The sequence below is a fragment of the Podarcis tiliguerta genome, assembly GCF_965153285.1.
Source record: "Podarcis tiliguerta genome assembly, chromosome: 3".
NCBI classification, from domain to species: domain Eukaryota; kingdom Metazoa; phylum Chordata; class Lepidosauria; order Squamata; family Lacertidae; genus Podarcis; species Podarcis tiliguerta.
This window is the reverse complement of record NC_139536.1, coordinates 69452669-69472324: the sequence shown is the minus strand read 5'-3', so window position 1 is coordinate 69472324 and position 19656 is coordinate 69452669. Positions and strand designations below refer to the sequence as shown.

General features: G+C 39.3%; 2 protein-coding genes across 5 annotated transcripts in view; one reads left to right on the top strand and one right to left on the bottom strand.

The window, feature by feature from the left end:
• The window catches only part of CDC40 (cell division cycle 40), an 86151-nt gene that overhangs the window by 1111 nt on the left and 65384 nt on the right, over positions 1 to 19656 (top strand). Inside the window, exon 2 of the mRNA XM_083433766.1 lies at positions 1009 to 1086. Coding sequence (XP_083289892.1) covers positions 1051 to 1086 — 36 coding nt within the window. The 5' untranslated portion in view covers positions 1009 to 1050. The remainder of the gene's footprint in view (positions 1 to 1008; positions 1087 to 19656) is intronic.
• The window catches only part of WASF1 (WASP family member 1), a 41693-nt gene continuing 26848 nt past the window's right edge, over positions 4812 to 19656 (bottom strand). For all 4 annotated transcript variants that reach the window (XM_083433772.1, XM_083433773.1, XM_083433774.1 and 1 more), the window contains 7 exons: positions 17111 to 17245; positions 13931 to 14084; positions 12079 to 12196; positions 10631 to 10803; positions 9595 to 9774; positions 8001 to 8596; positions 4812 to 5727 (listed from right to left, as the gene is read on the bottom strand). In XM_083433772.1, the coding sequence (XP_083289898.1) occupies positions 5570 to 5727; positions 8001 to 8596; positions 9595 to 9774; positions 10631 to 10803; positions 12079 to 12196; positions 13931 to 14084; positions 17111 to 17245 (1514 nt within the window). In that variant the 3' untranslated portion in view covers positions 4812 to 5569. The remainder of the gene's footprint in view (positions 5728 to 8000; positions 8597 to 9594; positions 9775 to 10630; positions 10804 to 12078; positions 12197 to 13930; positions 14085 to 17110; positions 17246 to 19656) is intronic.

Sequence of the window (19656 nt, the reverse complement as noted above, 5' to 3'; positions counted from 1 at the left end):
ACATAACTTTTTTAAAGAATAAGAGGCTACCAAATGTACAGTGGTGCCTCGCAAGACGAAAAGAATCCGTTCCGTGAGTCTCTTCGTCTAGCGGTTTTTTCGTCTTGCGAAGCAAGCCCATTAGCGGATTAGCGCTATTAGCGGCTATTAAAGGCTTAAGGGATTAGCGGATTAGCTGCTAAAAGGCTATTAGCAGCTTAGTGCCTTAGAAAAAGGGGGTGGGGAGTGGGAAAAAAACCCCAGGAATCGCAAGACATTTTCGTCTTGCGAAGCAAGCCCATAGAGAAATTTGTCCTGCGAAGCACCTCCAAAACGGAAAACCCTTTCGTCTAGCGGGTTTTCCGTCTTGCGAGGCATTCGTCTTGCGGGGCACCACTGTACATAGTAAAACTTATATTGGCAATAAACACAAGAATGCATGTCAGGAGATAGAAAGGCAGCTCTGGTGACCACAAGATGTTTACATGAGATGTTAACTCTTTATTGTAACCCCCAATCTGTAAGGGATGCTGGTGTAGCAAAAAAACCATTAGCACATTTGCAAAGTTAAGCAGGGTCTGGTTTGGTTTCAAAATGGATGGGGGAATGAGCATTGAGGAGGTTGGACTAGATGATACCTGGTTCTCTTCCAACTCTATGATTTTATGATAAACATTTTAATAACGTTTCAGAAAAATGTAATCGGTCAGTGTAATGTTTAGCTATTCTGCAATTACAGAATTTGCACCCATCCATCCAGTCTATGGAACTGAGAGGATTTTGTATTTTTGTGCTGATGCAAACATTTGCACAAACTATATTGGCTACCATTCTATTTCTTACTTACAAGCATGGTGTAAGTCAAGGAGCATTCCGGGGGGGTAGACTAGATGATTCTTGGGCACCTTCCAATTCTACAATTCTTTGATTCTATAAATAGAGGATTAGACTGGGGAAGAAAGCAACATGACATGATTATTCTTAAAACCCTATTTTCAAAAGGTAAAAGAGAGTATTTTATTCCCACAGATTCCGAAAGCACAATAAAGGATCAAAAAGAGGAAAACTGTTATGGAACTTCAGAAGAACCCTGAGACACTGAGATATGTGAGTTGTGCAAGTCCCACTTTATAATATTTATGCGACCTCCTGTACGCATTCTGTATGTAATCCAGTATTGCATGTTTGGCTAGTAGCAGTTCTCCTGGGGCTCAGTATCTCACAAAACCGCTGGTGATGCCAAGGACTATGTGTGGGATCTTCTGTATGCAGAGCCCTGTGTAATGTCCATGTATATGCAGAAATGCATCTGCCCGCCCCTCTTCTTTCCAGTGTGATGGTGTTCACCAAAACACACAAGGAGCGTAATCAAATGTCCTGTTAGGTGCCTGTCTTTATGCTATGATTGACCCTTTGGAATACTGTAACATACTCTACATAGGGTTAAACTCAAAGAGCTGCCGCCAAGTTGCTGACTGGGGCTGATTGTAGGGAGCATACTATTGCCTTGCTACAACAGCTCCACTGGCTTCCAGTCTGTTTCTGAGCACAATTCAAAGTTTTGACCTATTAAATACTATACAGCTTAGGTCCAAGATATCTGAAAGACCATATTCCCTCATACGAACCTGTCTGGGTTTTGAGATCTTCAGGGGAGGTCTTTCTCTTCAGTCCCACCACTTTCACAGGCATGCTTGGTGGGGACACAGAACAGGGCCTTCTTGGTGGCTGCCCCCTGACTTTGGAACTGCCCCCTTCCCCAAGAAGCTAGATTGGCTCCCTCCTTGTTGTCCTTTGGTTGGCAGGTGAATACCTTCTTCTTCTACCAGGTTTTTGGAAATGGACTTTTAACAAAAGGGCTGGTGCTATGCTGTTTTTATTATAATTATTTGTATGTTTAAACAGATTTTATATTTATATAGTTTTAATTATATCAATGTTTAATTTTTTTAATTATTTTTTTCTATATTTTTAGCACTTTTTTTAAAAAACTGTCAGCTGCCTTCAGTCTTGTCAGGAAAAAAGGCAGGGTATAAGTAAATATAATAATAATAGTGATAGTCCTAATATAGCCAGGATTATCTGCATAAGGAAACTTCCATGTGAGGATTCTCATATGTGTAGGGATTATGTGTAGAAGAAAAATCTGCACACCATCAGACTGACTGCTAAGAAGCATTGTGTGGGTGTCACTGCCAGCACTGCCAATAACGTTGTGAGGTGCATATTTCTGTGTCACAACTGGTCATGCTGTTAAAACTTGAGCACGTGGCTACATAACACTGCAGTGTTAACTGGAGCAGAGTGGTACCAAGATGATGCTATCAGGCATTGCATTAGCCTCCAGGAAGGCCACTGGGGTGTTGTTTTCTGGAAAGACCAATGGCCCCACTTTCCATCTCATTAACACAGTCTCCAGAAGCCATGCAAGGTTATTGCTGAGTCATGTAGAAGCAAACACTTTTCAACAGGAGATGAGCACTGGCAACTTCATGGTATTGCTTCATGCCATACTGACAGCGAGTATGGTAGCTTGTTGGATTAGACAATTTGTTAGTCATATTCAGCATAGTGTCAAAATACAAACACGATTAACTTACAGATGAGGTATTTAGTGGCAATATAGGTAGAGGTGTCTCCTCTTCACACCCTCCAACTTTCTGAAGCAAGTAAAGCTGAATTGTGCAATTTAATGTATTTATTTATTGGGGACATTTCTAATCTGCTCTTCAGTGAAATATCTCAGAGTGGCAAATGTAGATTAAAAATTAACAATAACATAATAATATAAAAACAAGGAGAAAGATTTGGTGAAACTAGACAACTCATTAAAGCACAACATATGATCTGGGTGGTAACAAGGTCTCCACATGGGACCAGAGTTGAAATGCCACAACTCAGATCCCCACCCCCATAAATCTGAAGAGGGGCATTTGAGGTGGATCTCAATTGGGAGGAGACAGTTCTTAAGTGAGCCTGTTCCCAGGCCATTTAGAATTTTCAACTTTAAAAGCAGCAGCTTGACTTGGTCTCAGAATGGAGCCAGTGCAGCTGTTTCAAAACTGGCGAGAGATGCATTCCATCAGTTTGGCCCCACTGAGTAATCTTAACTGCTATATTCTATGCTAACTGCAGCTTTTGCACTCTCTTCAAGGGCAGTCCCATGTAAAATGGGTTGCAGCAATTTGAGATGTACCAGAGCATGAATGATTGTGGCCAGGCTATTCCAGCTGAAGAGAAGGTGCACCAGCATTAGCTGAAAGGAACCTCTCCATGCCACTTGAGCTACTTGAAAGGATCAGAGCTATAAGCATCTGCAAAAGATAAACCTGGTCCTTCACGGAGAGTGCAAACACCACCTGCGGGCACAGTAGCCCCTCTGTCTTATCAGGATAAAGACTATTTGCAAAACTAAGTCCTGCTTATCTGTGTCTCCAAAACTGAACACTTTCAAGCCTATATCCACATTTATTGAGACTAGACAAATGTCTTAAAAAGCAAAATTGAGTTTCAGAATGATTTCTGTGACCAGTATCAAAATCAATATTTTCTTCTTACACAGAAGAGCAGAAAACATAGTTCACTTTGCAAAAATTATGTATGTTTTGCAGAATTCAGCTTTTATTTGCACAGAATTTGAAAAACCATGGCAGTAATTTTGCTTGTTTAAAACACCAATGAAAAAGGATGAAGTGCACAGAAAGTGCATGGTAGTACCTAAGTAGCAATTATCAGGTGTGTCTCTGAAATGGCGGACTAGCACTGTGCAAAAAACATGGCTGCTAATCATAGCAAATGAATCAGCCAGCCCATTTCCCAGAGAAACAAGGTAAAGAGACTGCCACAGGCAACGGTTTGCTTTGGGCAGAAAGTAGTAGGCATATCTCTCAGTTGATCCAAATTCTTGCAAAACATCACTTACTTACAGAGAATCTCCCTCGTCAAGGTTGGAAAGCTTATCTGTAGACAAAATATTTATAGCTGTTAGTTTAGTTCTAATTAATCTGTTCATTAGAACATATTAGGAGACAAAAAAACCCCTCCTTTATATAGATTACAGATTATGCGTGATTCATCATAGTTATTTTTGGCAGCACTTCTTGGCACACAAACATTTCTTTGAAGGCAGAATTTACCATCAAGCTGCTTTATGGGTTCTTTTGAGAGGCAGAATAGATTGCTCTGTAGTACAGAGCAGGAAATATAAAACAGCCTCCCACCTGCTAATGATCATCAGCCTACTTTGGAAAGCGTAAGAGCTACGAGTTCTCTAGCTGTCAGTTACACATTGCCTTCCTACGCAGACTGTTAAAATTGAGAAGCTAGGTTATTTCGTGTTAAACTAAACAGTGCATTAGGTTCTTCATTACTTAGCTAAATCAAATTGGTGTTTTGACCCTTTTTGTTATTTTAGCTGTTTGGGAAGGAATAAAATTGCAGATACATACCACATGGACAAAAAGCAACAGTATTTTGTTATATAACTACATGGCTGTTGTTGTTTTTTTAAGGTGATGGCCCTTTTCCAACAGTGAATGGTAACAATTATTAATTATGATTAATCTGTAGATAAAGAACTTGAGGATTGGGTAAATTCAGCTGAAGCTAATGTTTTCATAGCACAGCTGATTTAAGAAACAAGCAATTGTTTTAATTTTGGTTGGTGTGATTGGTTGATTCATACTAAGTACGTAGTTCCTGACTTACTTAAGGCAATAAATTCCCTCTGAGTAGGGCTACAAATTCACCCAAACATTGGTGTTGTCAGCTGTTTTTGTTTCTTATATGCTCTTAAAGTGACTCAGTGCTGAAAAAAGCAACAGCTAGAAACATTTAAAACAAACCATTTATTTAAATCAAACTGTTATTTCTAACAGTTACATAAGTTACATAGAATGGCTAAGTCAGAAGATTTCACAAGGTGGGGGAGGAGGGTCAAACTCTCAAGCAGGCAAAATAGTATCACACAATAGGTACCAGTAAAGAAAATCTTAAAACATTCAAATAAGGCCATAATTAAAAACAACAATAAAACCCCCAAAGATCATTATTTGTTTTTCTTTCAGTGTGTCCAGTGCTGCTAGAACTACATGTACCTTGTAATGTACAGATTTAATCAAGGCAGTAATAACTAGGGTGCAAACCCCCAAGTTCTTCTCTTGCTCAAATCCCTATGAAGTACCTGGGAATTGCAGCACTTTATGGATTACACCCTTCTGTTTTTAAATTGTTAACAGTGTAGTAAAGCTCATTACTACGTACAACTCTCCTGGAAGCTTCTGCCTTCATAACTTAAAATTCACAAAGTGCACAGTTAAAGATATGCCAGAAAATTTAAATCTGCTACTCTACCAACAGCTGCCCATGCTTAATACTTAGTGGTCTACTGGAACAAAATTACACTCTTTTAAAAGAGCTGTATCACTGTAAAACATTTAGTTTCAAAGATGTGCCAACATTTTGTGAACTGAAAAGTAGAAAAACATGGATTATATAAAGAAAATACAAAAACACTAGAAATGACCAAACAGTTTTAAAGAACAAGCACCACAATGGACATCAGCATTCAGTTTAGTAGCATATATCCATTCTACTCCAACCAGTCAACTTCATCAAACTCTGAGTCATCTTCTGAATCACTGTATTCCACAGCAATGCGACGAGACAAGATGGTGGCAACATCATTCTCAACACGCTCGTGTTTAGCTTCTTGTTCACGTTGCTCTTCAACTTTTCGTAACTGAATACCTAAAAGTACATGGGGGGAATTAATAGTACTGCGTACACCATATTTATCAGACATGCTAATATGAACTTGTTTTGTTCAAAGCAATGCCAAAAATTCTCAATTGTTTTAGACAGCTTTTTATAGTTCATGCATTTGCGGTTTCCCCAGTATCTTGCAAATCTCCACAAAAAACTAGTTTGTATATGGCTATCGGTTTATACAGGGAGGGGATTTCATGTAACATAGAAAAAATTGTTTTGATTCTTCTCCTAAGGACATAAGTGTATGGAAATATATCATAAGGCATAAAAATGCCATTATCACACAATGAGACTCGTTTCTCCTCATGAACATAAGCTATTTCTACTTTAAAAAAAAAAAAACAAGTAACAAAGGTTGAAGTTATAATTGGCTACTAATGCAGATGTCTTTTTGAGAGGCATATATTCTTTTCAATCATGCTTTTACTGCAAAAAGCAACAACAAACTTCTGTTGTAGCTTGTATTAAATATTCAATGGTCCTTTAGTGACAATGAAGTTTTTTCCTGGTAGCTTTAGAAATCAGCTCAAATAGAAGGCTGATGGATGCTAATCCTGCCAGTAAGCATTAGCAACAATAAATATTATATACCCTTTTTTTCTTCTTCATTGTCCTTTATAGGGTTCTAAATTCATCAACAACAGTTGCTCATATGAAAAAAATTCCAACTTCTCCTTACTGTTGATTAAAAAATAAATTCTGCCTGCATAGTTAGTTGCACGTGGAGAGTGTCACACGTGGAGAGTAAACTGCAGCAAAGTTTAGTAGAAATGGGGTAATGGCTTCTTTTATTATTTCAGAGTAATTTAACAGCAAAGGGAAATGTCAACAACTCCCTCAATAAATATTCTGAGGTTTGCTGCTAAATTGCTATAAAAATTGTAGCCTCTGATATGGTGACTAAGACTCCCAGGAGATAAAACTAGTCTCTCTCAAATTATCCTGGAGAACAACGTCTAAGAGCACATGCTCTCCAAATGTTAAGCAAGCCAAGCCTGACCTTCCAATGTTAGGATATGCAGTACGTACACAAAGCAGAAGTGATTGTCTTATATGCCCACCCCCTTTCTGCTTTGCTTTATTTAAGCTGACAAAATACACAGCTTTTCTGAAACCATTCTCAAGCTACTAATTATCTAAAGTAGACAATGTAAAAAGACCAACGTCATGAAAATTATCGTAGTTTTTAGGTGGCAGAAGGATGTAACATGACCAGCACCATATCTATCTGTATTTGACTGGTTAAACAATTTGCAGATAATAGAAGGAAAACCTGGTTTTTCTATTTATTACATAAATTGTGGGGGTTTTTAAAGTCATTCTGGCTCAGTTTGAAGAAACATTATTTAAATGCGGACACGGAGCAATGGATCCAAACTACAAGAAAGAAGATTCCACCTAAACATTAGGAAGAACTTCCTGACAGTAAGAGCTGTTTGACAGTGGAATTTGCTGCCAAGGAGTGTGGTGGAGTCTCCTTCTTTGGAGGTCTTTAAGCAGAGGCTTGACAACCATATGTCAGGAGTGCTCTGATGGTGTTTCCTGCTTGGCAGGGGGTTGGACTCGATGGCCCTAGTGGTCTCTTCCAACTCTATGATTCTATGATTAAATAATGCTATAACCTCATGGTCATAAAACTGTAGGCCAGTTGTTCTGTCGTGTGAACACTTCTTCAGGTAACATTTATATAAAACCACTTTTACATTTTTATGTTAAGGAGCCCATCTCATCCAACACCCTGTTCTCAAAGTGGCCAACCAGAAGCTGATGGGAAATCCGCAAGCAGGATTTGAGCACAAGAGCACTTGTGGCCTTATCACCTCTAACTGTGAAGGCAAAGCATAGGCATCATGGCTATGTTATGTCTAATCCTCTTCAGTTTCACAGTTTAGCTATGTGCTGCATGAAGAACTTTCTTTTATCTATCCTCAATCTTCCAACATTCAGCTTCACTGGGTGTCCATTAATTCTAGTGTTGTGACAGAAGGATAAAAACTTTTCTCTATTTATCTTCCCCAGGCCATGCATAATTTTATAAACTTCTAACATGTCACCTTTACACTTTAGCCAAGGATATGTAAAGTGCATATGAGAAAAGAATCTATATATGGTAATCTGCCTATTATGCAGAACCAATGAAGTGTTTAAAATATCCTCAACAGAAATAATTTAATTGAAAACATTAAATCTGCTAAGAGAGTATTTGATTCATTAAACAAATAACGTTGCTAACCAATGAACAGAAGAGATACCTTTTCGTATTGCTTCCAGAAGGACACTTCTGGCATCGCTGATGACAGGTAGTGTTGATGGGTGACGCTTGGGTTCAGGAGCAGGAGTGACTTGTGAAGGTGGTGATGGAGGCATTATTGGAACGTGAGCCCCAGGGGCAACAGATGTGGGAGTGTGGGAGAGTGCTGTAACGGGTGATGAGGGTCGGATGCCAGGAGGTGGCAATGGAGGAGGAGGAGGAGGTGGAGGAAGTCCTTGCATTTCGCCCTGTGGAACTGGAATGGCTTCACAGACTTGGGCTGCTCTGGTGACGGGAGGAGAGGGTTGTGCCAAAGGAGGTGCAATTGGAGGAGGAGCAGGGTGAAGCACTCCAGGAGCAATCTGGAGAGGAGCTGGGGGCGGAGGCACAGCTGGAGCTTGCAAAACAGCTGTTGGAGGGGGTGGAGGCGGCGGCACTGGAGGTGGTGGAGTGGAAGTCATTGCAGATCTTAATGAAGAAGTTGACAAGGCGGATGGAAGGGGTGGTGGAGGTGGAGGAGGAGTAGGACTCACAAACACTGGTGTTCTGCCAGTAGCAGGTGACTGAGGACGATTTTCAGTCAAACCTGTGGTAGAGCTGAAATGGAAAACACTCCAAGTGATTACTATAAGAGTGAAAGCTGGCCACAGGGCATTTATATTTAACTTTCAATTAAACTCCAGTAATAAGGCTATTGCAGATATATTTTTGCACACGCATGCTAAAGGACACCATAGTTTAGTCATTTACTACAAGCTTTTACTACTGAAACAATGTAACAACAACATTGCATTATTTACGCTTTCACTTTTTGAGAATGTTCCATAAATTCTGTCATATGGCCAATGCTAGACTGAAACCAACTTGAAATACCCTTAAAGCAGGGGTGAGGGATCTGTGGTCCTCTTTATGGTATTAGACTGCAATTCCCATTATTCCTGACCATTGGCCAAGGTGGTTGCAGCTGGTGAGAGTTGGAGTCCCAACAACATCTGGAGTACTTTGGTTTCCCCACACCTGCTTTTAAAGCATAGCTTGAAAGCACTTTAGAACTGGGAACTAGTATTAAACTGATCTCTAAACATGTTAACAAATTGACAACTACATTTTGAATGTGTTCGTTTCTCGAAGTCTATGTCTCAAGCCAGGTCCCCACTTGGCTAATACTGTGTGAGCTGAAGCAGGGTATTTTCCTTACCTTGTTTTCAAAAATCAGTGCCTGTGTCCTGCACTGGAAAACACTCTAAAACTCATATAAAGTTGTGTTTGAAGTCTGTTTTTTACACTTACGCTTTATAGTTTTGTACCGAACGAGATAGAAGTACTTTAAAAGACACTTCGAAAAACTGATTTTTGGTTTATTTTAAATGTAAGTTTTCTTTCAGTAATAATGTAACAAAACTGAAATCTCAATGTTAAGTTCTGTATTTATTATAGTACAGTATATCAAAGTATTTGGCAAACAAGCATGCCATGCCTTTTAGTTCCTTGATAGGTTGATTTGCCTATAGCCAAGACCTGTGGTGTCAATCTTTCCACCGCTTTGTCAGTTTAATGAAAAGGTGTCCTGAATTAGTATTTTAAGTGTTTCATACCTGACACAGGGTGGAATGGGTTTCACATCTCCTGCTCCATGCATTGGTGGAGGTGGGGGTGGCTCATGTGGCCTGACTAAGACACGTTCCTCTGCTCTACTCAGCAATTCAGTCATCTGGCTGTATGGCAATGCAGAAAGAGAATAGGGTCCATCCATGTGTTCCACATATGCCTGAGGTCTGAAAATAAATAAATCCACTTACAAATTGTATATGCTAATTTTGCATCCTGTCTACAGCCCTATTGGTTTCAAGAACCTCAAAAGAATGAAGACAGTCCTTCTGGCAGTTTGTATGAGGTTAAGACCAAAGACAGAAACAGTACAAAATGATCAGTAGAACATGACAAACTAGTTTACACAAGGTAGCACTGCAAGTATAAAGGAAGCACTTTGCAAGCATTTAGCAAACATTTTTTGCTTATGTTACTCTGTAACAATCTTTGTATGTTAACAGAGTATACAAATAGCAGTAAATAATGTAAATGGTAGGTTGAGTTCTTCTAATTGCAAAGTAGAGAGCAGATAAAGGGGATTTCTGGTTCTCTGAAACATAGAGGCAAGGGAAGGACAAGGGCTTACACCAGGCATGTCCATGTTTCGGGGACATAATGTGGCCCCTGTGGCAGTTTATTTCCTGGGGTAAAACAGTAGGAGTGTAGAGGGCAGAATGGCAACCGCTGGTAGTTGGAGGTTGTCTGAAGAACCAGCATATAAACAGCATGTGTACATCCAAATATATAAATGGGTATAGTAGGAATGTGTTGTCATAACAGGCCTCAGGTGATTATGCGGCTCAAAAATCCATGCAGACAATAAATGAAAAAAAGCTGCTAGATCAGGAGAGGAATACAATTTGATGTGATAAGATAGCATCAACTCATGAGCATTTTGTCTACGATATCAAAAGTTCCAACAATGGCCTCAAGTTTTCTAAGTTCTATGAAAAATTATTTTACAAACTGGCCAATCCTTACGTTTTTATAACTAATATACAAAATAATTAGCTACTAAAAGTAAGAAGTAAAAAAGAAAACCTCGTCTCAAAATGTGACGCAGGGCCATTAGCAATTTCAATGTGCTTATGTAAGAGACTGGCGTCATCTTCAGCAAGCTCTGGACCCAGGGCTAACTTCTGCCACTCTCTGCGCCTGTCATGAGGAGCCCGCGGCACTTTTTCCGGTTCATGAGGACGATCTAGATTCTTCTGCTACAAAATAGCACAAAAAATAAATTGACAGCTGTTCTTCCTGGCAAACTATAATACAATCTGTTATAACACCAACAAAATTACTTAATTATAGGACAAATACAAAATTCAAAATAGATCAGTAAGGCTTATCACTACAACTGATTCAAACATTTATTTGTACATATAGAACCATTTTTAATTACTTCAGCTATTAATGCAAAGGTTTATTATGCTTTGTAAATCATGCTAATTGAGAAACGCTGAAGAAAGTGTTTGAATGGAGGCTATAAGGAGTAGAAACATGCATTTCATCTATATAAGCACTCAGTCCACTTTATCTGACATTATATAAGATGTCGTGCAAGAGAATGGATTACCTGAGTGTTTTTTCTTTAAAAAAATTAATACACTTCAAAAACATACACGAATGAAGAAAGAAAGAAAATTAAAACCAAACACATATACAAATCTTTTTTTGAGGGGGTTTTCTACAATCCAGTGACACATAAATTTTATGAAATAAATAAAATCCCTAGAAAAAATAATTATTGGTGCAGTGACATCTTTAAAAATATTTGCTTTATTTATAAATACCAGGATATTGTCCTCAGTCTCATGATATGCTCACTTAAAGCTGAAAACTTACGAAGAACGCAGTAGCATATTTCACAAGAGTATGAACTTTGTTATCATTAATACTCTATATAAAATAAAAATCTGCCACATAGCTGAAAGTGAATCTTTTTTAATATACCTTAATTTATGAGTTAATTTTTCAGCAATAGCAATGGACCAGATTTGACCATACCATATTAAATCTTGATTTAATCCTTCTAAATATTTCTATTTTCCATCTTGGCAGCTAACACGAGAATGGGGAACAACCTCTGCCTGACACTAGGGAAACTGGGTTGAGATTACTAGGCTATATCTCAGCAGCATCTTTTCTTTTCTTTTGTAAAGTAGCAGCATCTTTTCTCTTACTGTGTTTAGACGGTCTTTGATAATTTCTCCCATTCAGAAGGCTTTTATGGATGCTTTTTGTTTGTGTTATTCTGCCTCCTGGATTTTTATGACAGCATGTTTGATTTTAATGATTGTTTTATTGTCGTTTGTCTTGCTTTGTTGGTTGCTTTGGTCAATTTTAGTTTAAAAAATGAGATGCAAATGATTAGAATAAAACCAATAAAATATAGCGCAAATCTGAAAAATTTGTTCTGATGTTAAATTTTCTTAATAGCAGGGCATCCTTCAGGACCACATAACGTAACTGATTTCCTAGGAGGATAATACCTTTTGCTTTCTTTTCTCCTTTCTTTTGTCTTCTGTGTCTTGTAACATCTTTTCCTTCCATAGATCAAAGAAATAGGAAGGATTGGTGTAAAACTTCAAACCCTCTTTTCCATCATCTCTAAAGGAAAAATAAGATTATTAGATAAAACATGTTACTAAATAAATATAAAATATGGTATGCACAGCATGTAACAGCATAAGGGAGACTGCTGAACCCTCACCTCCCAATTAAGGAAAGAAAATCCTAACAATTTGAAGACTATGGGGGTTTATATAATTTTCATTCTATAAAGTGAACAATGAGACAAATTGGTTGTTTGTTCTTAGGGGGACGGCACAAACAAATATTATATGGAAGAGAGGAGGGAAAATGAAGTTTTCTAAATGTACCAAAAAAGAAAAGACATGGAGAGGTAGAACAAGTGTGTGTACACAAATTCAAGCTGAGAGTGGATCTTGGGAAGGAAGGGAGATAAGGAAGCTGCCATGGGGTGGGGGAGAGAAGACCAGGTCCCACCAGGCTTTTCCAGCTGGACTCTGCTCTTTCTTCATTAAAGCAATGAAGAGGAGGCTTCAGTCACCACCAATCCATCTGGGAGAAGGGTGAAGAGGCCCTCCCTCTAACTCCAGCCAACCGGGCAGCTCGATTACCCCACTGCATCCAATCAGCTGGCTGCATTACCCAATGAATTCTTATGGCCTTTTGAGTTGCTAGGCTCTGTCAGTACTGCAGCAGCACTAGTTTGCCCATCCAATGCATTTGGTTAGGGTCCTGGAAGGAAGAGTAGCCAATGGGTCTCTGGGTCCCTCTGGGCTGCAAGTCAGTGCCCCACGTGAGGACCCCAGCACTGGGCTTGAAAATGCACTCTGCATAGAAGTAATAGAATTCTTCAGCTGGAAGGGACCCTGGGGGTCATCTTGTCCAAGCTCCTACCATTCAGGAATCTCATCATGCAGTCCCTCATCCAATTTGAAGCTGTACCAGACCCTCTTTAAAGTAAAGGGTAAAGGGACCCCTGATCATTAGGTCCAGTCGTGGCTGACTCTGGGGTTGCGGCGCTCATCCCGCTTTATTGGCCAAGGGAGCCGGCGTACAGCTTCCGGGTCATGTGACCAGTATGACTGAGCCGCTTCTGGCGAACCAGAGCAGTGCACGGAAACGTCGTTTACCTTCCTGCCGGAGTGGTACCTATTTATCTACCTGCACTTTGACGTGCTTTCAAACTGCTAGGTTGGCAGGAGCAGGGACCGAGCAATGGGAGCTCACTCTGTTGTGGGGATTTGAACCGCCGACCTTCTGATCGGCAAGTCCTAGGCTCTGTGGTTTAACCCACAGTGCCACCCGCGTCCCTATTTAGCTTTGCAAATATGCTAGCAGTTTTATTGCATTTTAAATAAAATGTTACAGGCCGTAGCCCTGATAACAGGTTCCTGTGCAGTACTGTATCACAAACAAAACCCTCAACAACATCACTTTCCCTCTACAATGTGGGCTGAGTATTTGTAGGGCTGTGGACAAGATTAAAGTAGGAGGCTAGAAGACTATACCCATCATACCTGATATTTACATGAATGCTAGGAATTTAGTTGAACCACTAGTACGATTTCACAGTGAAGAAGACAACAGTTATGCATTCTCAGGGACTGTGTCATCATAGTTAATGGAACATGCAAAAAGTAATCTTAGAATGATTAGCTGCCCTAGTAAAAACTGCCCTAGTAAAAATAAGAATCGAGCTACACAAATCTCCAGTTCCCAAATTAAACTCATTCGCTTGATTAGAGGGTTCTTACTTATCACTAGTAAAGTTTGAGAAATTAAAATGCATTCTGTGCATTTTTTAACACTGACCTGTAAGGGGTTAGTATGTTGAGTGGAGGAGGCTGTTCACATGTGTCATAAGTCTCTTGCAAAGGAATGGGCAGACTCTTACGGTCAAAAAGCTGCTGATCTTGAGTTGTGGAACTTCGGAAAGCTTTTCTCATTGTTATATCTTGCAGTGAAACTGGAAAAAAAATCAACATTTAGATAGTGAGATATAAATGTTGCATTAGGAGGCAAAAGTTGTATTGGACAATTATAGCTCATAAGACACAAGTAGATTGTGGAAATTATTGTTGCTGAATCATTAAAAATAAAGTTACAAAAAGAAATCATGTTCTCGTACAATGAAGATTCCATGCAATTCCATTTATGTGTGTTCAATATGTGCATGACTGCACATACATGCATTGGCCCAAACCTGGTAGTGACCCAAAAATTATTTGAAAAGGGGCAGAATGGGATTGGCACAGAACGGTTTTTTTTGCAGGCTTTTTCAATGGTGTTTCAAATGTACACAATTTCACTGACGCATGCAGTGAATCAGAACATAACCCCCACGTAAATGGGGGGTTGTCTGTATTTAAATATATATGCATAATTTGGAGTAGCAAAGCAATGAGCATTACTCCCATATTACTAGTCATGTCTTTAAAGGCAATTTGAACAGAACTGAGGACATCCTTTGAAGGTACTTTTCTGCAGTGTCTTGTGGAACACCATGATCTTCATAGCACAGGTTGAGTAGATCCTAGGGCTAAAAAAAATTTGGTGCCTGATAACAACACACTAACACTGAATCTATAGATTTAGAGACTCCTACTGACAACATCAAGATGCTTTTTTAAAAAATGGGCTGACAAAAGCCTATGTCTGAAAAAAAAGAGTTAAAATGACTGTTTTATATGAGCAGTCTAAGCACTTCAATCATGCAAAATATTCCTTGTCTGGCTAGGTCTATCTTCAGGATGACTATGATCATATATCAACAGGTCTTGCTTACTGTTTAATTTTTATCCCTTCCAATTCCTTTGGGCAGATAACAATACTTTGGACATCAAAATAACACTCTGTTTGCACTTTCAGCAAATTGGCTCTACAGCTAAAGCTAAGTAATCTGTCTGGAAACACCTTTATAGGAATTAGCTTCTCAGCTTTTACAATAAGAAAATTGCCTTCTAGACTTCATCTAATTACTCTGCTGTTTTTAGAACTATGCTGCATTTTAGAGAAGGCTCTTCAGTACAGTGGTACCTCTGTTTACAAACTTATTTTGTTCCGGAGGTCCGTTCTTAAGCCGAAACTGTTCGTAACATGAGGCGCGCTTTCGCTAATGGGGCCTCCTGCTGCCGCCACCAGCTTACAACTTACACTCACATCCAGGGGCAAAGTTCGCAACTAGGGACATCTACTTCCGGGTTAGCGGAACTTGTTACCCGAAGCATTCATAAGGAGGACAGTATGTAACCCGAGGTTCCACTGTATTTTCTTTCAGCCTGGCCTCCAATTGTTCCATTTGCATCCTCCTTGACATATTAAAAGTAAAGGGACCCCTGACCATTAGGTCCAGTCGTGACCGACTCTGGGGTTGCGGCACTCATCTCGCTTTACTGGCCGAGGGAGCCGGCGTACAGCTTCCGGGTCATGTGGCCAGCATGACTAAGCCGCAGCACATGGAAACGCCGTCTACCTTCCCGCTGGAGCAGTACCTATTTATCTACTTGCACTTTGATGTGCTTTCGAACTGCTAGGTTGGCAGGAGCAGGGACTGAGCAACGGGAGCTCACCCTGTCGCGGGGATTCAAACCGCCGACCTCTGATCGGCAAGTCCTAGGCTCTGTGGTTTAACCCACAGTGCCACCCGCTATTGCTAAATTATAGCCTTCTGTACCAACTTTACTAAGAAGTTGCTATCTTGTAGCTTTTAAAACTGTTTTTTCCCTAGTTCCCTTTCTATCACTTCATTCATGTCATTTCTCCAGCTTTCCATTACAAAATACTTCTTCAGGCTTGGTTCAAAGGATGTGAATTCTGGTGAGCCGTAAGACTCATGTACTGCCCCCTCTTTGCATGTTACACCTGAATTCTATACCTTAACAGATTCTCTGTATACATTTTTCTTTGGCAGTTTATAATCTCATTAAGGTGATTTAGGCCTCTGGCAGGTTTTAACTGAGCGCCAGTTGCCTTCTGACACGAACAGGCAATACTACAAGCTAAGAGGGTTCTGGGGATCTATGCTAACAGAAGTCTTGCACTACAGGTTCATAAACTGGTAATTGTTTTGGCTAATTTTATTCCACTTTCATTTACTTTACACAGAACTAATTTTATAAACTCTAATATCCCTCTAGCAATCCTTAAAACTTTGAATCAAATTGACAAATAACCCCAATAATAAATTAAGATTTCCATATTGATTTTACATCCTATTTACTAAGCAATGATTTTTACAACTGTCTGCCCCATTTTTAAACTGACTTCATACTCTATGTGGTTCTTGGGGTAAAAGTGGTTAGCTACCCAGCACTAAAGCATGAAATGTCAGGGTGAAATCCAACTTTAGCTGGAAAGCTGGCACCACTGCTCAGAACGAGTACCCCTGACTTATGAACCTGATTTTGGGGAAGTACAATCTCATTCCAAACAGGCTGCCCTATAACCTTGAAGCAGAGGGCCACCAGCCAACATCATTTCTGATTTGTCTGTCAGTTTGTTCACCTTCATCTAGACCAGAGCTTTCCAAACTTTTCATGCTGGTGACATACTTTTTAGTCATGCATCATTTCGTGACACAGTTATTCAGTTTTACTAGCAAACCAGAGGTTAAACTAACCCCCTTTCAGCCCGGGGACGAGCGTGGGGAGTGTTTGCATGACACACCTACACACTGCAGCTGACACACTAACGTTTCATGACACACAGTTTGGAAAGCTCTGAACTAGACTATCACTGGCATCGGAGAGATTCTAAGTGCTGCTACAATTCAGTAACATTTGGTAGGTCTTTGCTGAAGCCTCATAAGGCTCCATGAATCAGGAGATCCACAGATTCAGACAACCCCCTGCCAATTTCTGTTAGAATCTCCCTCCCCCAAATATTTTTGTTGTTGTCTTTTGCATCTCACACCAGATATGCTCACTACTAATATCAACTATGGCTGATATGATCCACAAGACCACACATAATATTATTTACATAAAAACTTACGTTCTTCTTCTTTTGGATCAAGCTGTGTAACACTGATAGATAAACGGTCCACACGTTCTTGCAAAGAGTTCACTCGGAAAGAAAAACTGTGTGCCTCATTGAAAAGCTCACCAAATATATCTTCTGCATATTTACCTGCAAATGAAAGTTTTTAAAAGTTAGGGTTAAGAATTTGAACAAGCAGCTAAATTTGTTAAATTATTCTTTGATATAGGGCATTCTTACATAAGCCTGCCTCCCATAATTCTTTGCTCCTGCCTCCGTCACTTGGAGGAATTACCCAATCCAGTGGCTTCATTGTCCACCTTAGTAAATCTGTTTATTATCAAAATTTGCCAATTTAAGAAAGTTAAGACATTGCAATTCTCCTTAATAGAAGCTTGACCCTGTTCTTAGGAGTTTACATTTTTGTTTTATCATCCAGGATATGCCCTATTTCCCTTCTCAATCATTATTACCCGGTGTTCTCCCAGGTGCAACAAGACATCTGATGCTTTATTCCCACGGCAGAATTACAGTAATCAGTAGCACTCTAAAAATATGAAATGCACATAAGACAACCATGGAAGGAAGTGTTTAAATATGTATTTGCAAATGAAATAAAATGGATTCAATCACTACATGATTCAGTTTTGAATCTGGAGTGTTGCCAGTCTTCTGCTGTATCAAAATTAATGCAATTAAGTTTGCCAGAGCAGAGTTCCCAAAATAAGAAAGTGGCACAGGTCTGTAATGGTTACTTGCACAGCATTTTGTTATTTTTTTAAACACTGAATGCCATGCAACCTGAAATGAAACTATCTTGGCCAAGCATTCAGTGTTTAGCTAAGGTCTCAATAATCAACGTTTTACAAACATTTTGATAGAAATATTTTCTTTCTTTTTATTTAAAATGCACATATATGTAATTATAAACCTGAAAAAGATACAATAATATATTTCAAAATGTAACTTCTTATTTATTTGCTTGAAGAATTTCACTGGGACTTACAGTTCTCTCTCTCCCAACAGGCTTTATATTTAAAGCCTGCTACATCCCATGGTTTCATGCAATATAAAAGCTAATTCATGTCACTGAATGGTTCATAGCTTACACAAAAAATTGTACTTCCTTATGAGTTCAAAAAATCCCTTGATCTTTCCCATCATTATTGAGATAATTGTGACTAGGCTTATCAGAGAGCTTGTCCTCTATAAAATCTCAAATCCTGCAATCCCATTTTATCCTCAAATGCTCACCTTGTAGTATTTTAAGATACAAAACCATATAATGCATTGAAATATACCTGCACATATACTGAACTTCTCAGCCACTGAAACTTGACAGTCCACCAGAGGAACAAAGTTAACGTTTGAAGAAAATGCTCATGCTCCCATTCTGACAATATTTCAGGGGGATAGTTCATAACTGGCATGGTGGTAGTGTGTTAAACACTAGGCCTGCTGGTAATAAAACATCTATCATGTATGTCTTAATCATGGAAGAGGAGCCAACCTAGTGGCCATGGAAGAGGACATTCTCTGTGGCAGCCTTTAAGCTGTGAAATTCTGTCTCCAGAGAAGTGTGCCTGGTGCCTTCACTGTACAGCTTTTGCTGTTTGCTGAAGACACACCTCTTTATCCTGGCCTTTGACACCCTATTGAGATGTAAAATGTTTTAGTTGATTTTATTATTGATCTATTATATTGCTGTATGGAACCCATAGTGAAGGAGGAGCAATAAATCCTAGAAACAAATGGAAGTGGAATTGCTGTTAATACGTTTTCATGTGCTTGCTTTTGCTACTCAGAATGATACATAGATGGAACCACTAGTGGCTAAAAGCTAGATCTTATCCAGGCCACAGCTACAGTCTCAGTGGTATTTGGCAAAACTCTTAACTAGCAGAAGAATCTGGAATGTGATATTATCTCTGTACACCTGAAACTCCAGAGTGATTTAAGACACCTAATTTAAGACATGATACTCAATGTGGTAATGCAGGGAACAGGGCAGCAGCTCACTGAATAATCCATGTAAGCAGTAGATTTCTTATGCATGTGCTGGTTATCATCTCTCCCAACTTGGAGAGAACTGAATTAAAGTGGTCACTTTAAAAACAAAACGAAACCATACACACATACATAACTTTTAATTAGTGAGAAACACATGACAGAGCCTTCCCCTATTCTAATACTCAGTCTAATACTCCAGTATAAAAACACCAGATAAGCATATTTGAAAAAAGAGATGTATACTCATTTTTTAATTTAAGTCATAATGAACTTCTGGGTCAAGGATCCTGAAGAAGCTGAAGACTTTAATTTATTAGAGAAGCTATGCACACGCTATAGCTCTGCGCTGCTCTCCTTAGGATGCATTTGGCTAACACAGGATGGAAAATGATAATGTCAGTGGTTAAAATGTACTAGAAACAGTTGCAGTTCAGGCCAGTACTGCACGCACCATATTCCACCTGATAGCCTTTTGAAGTGGTTACAGCTCAGAGGGAAAAACAATACATTTCAGTAAGATTGCTGAGGGTTCTAAAGTATTCCTTCATTTA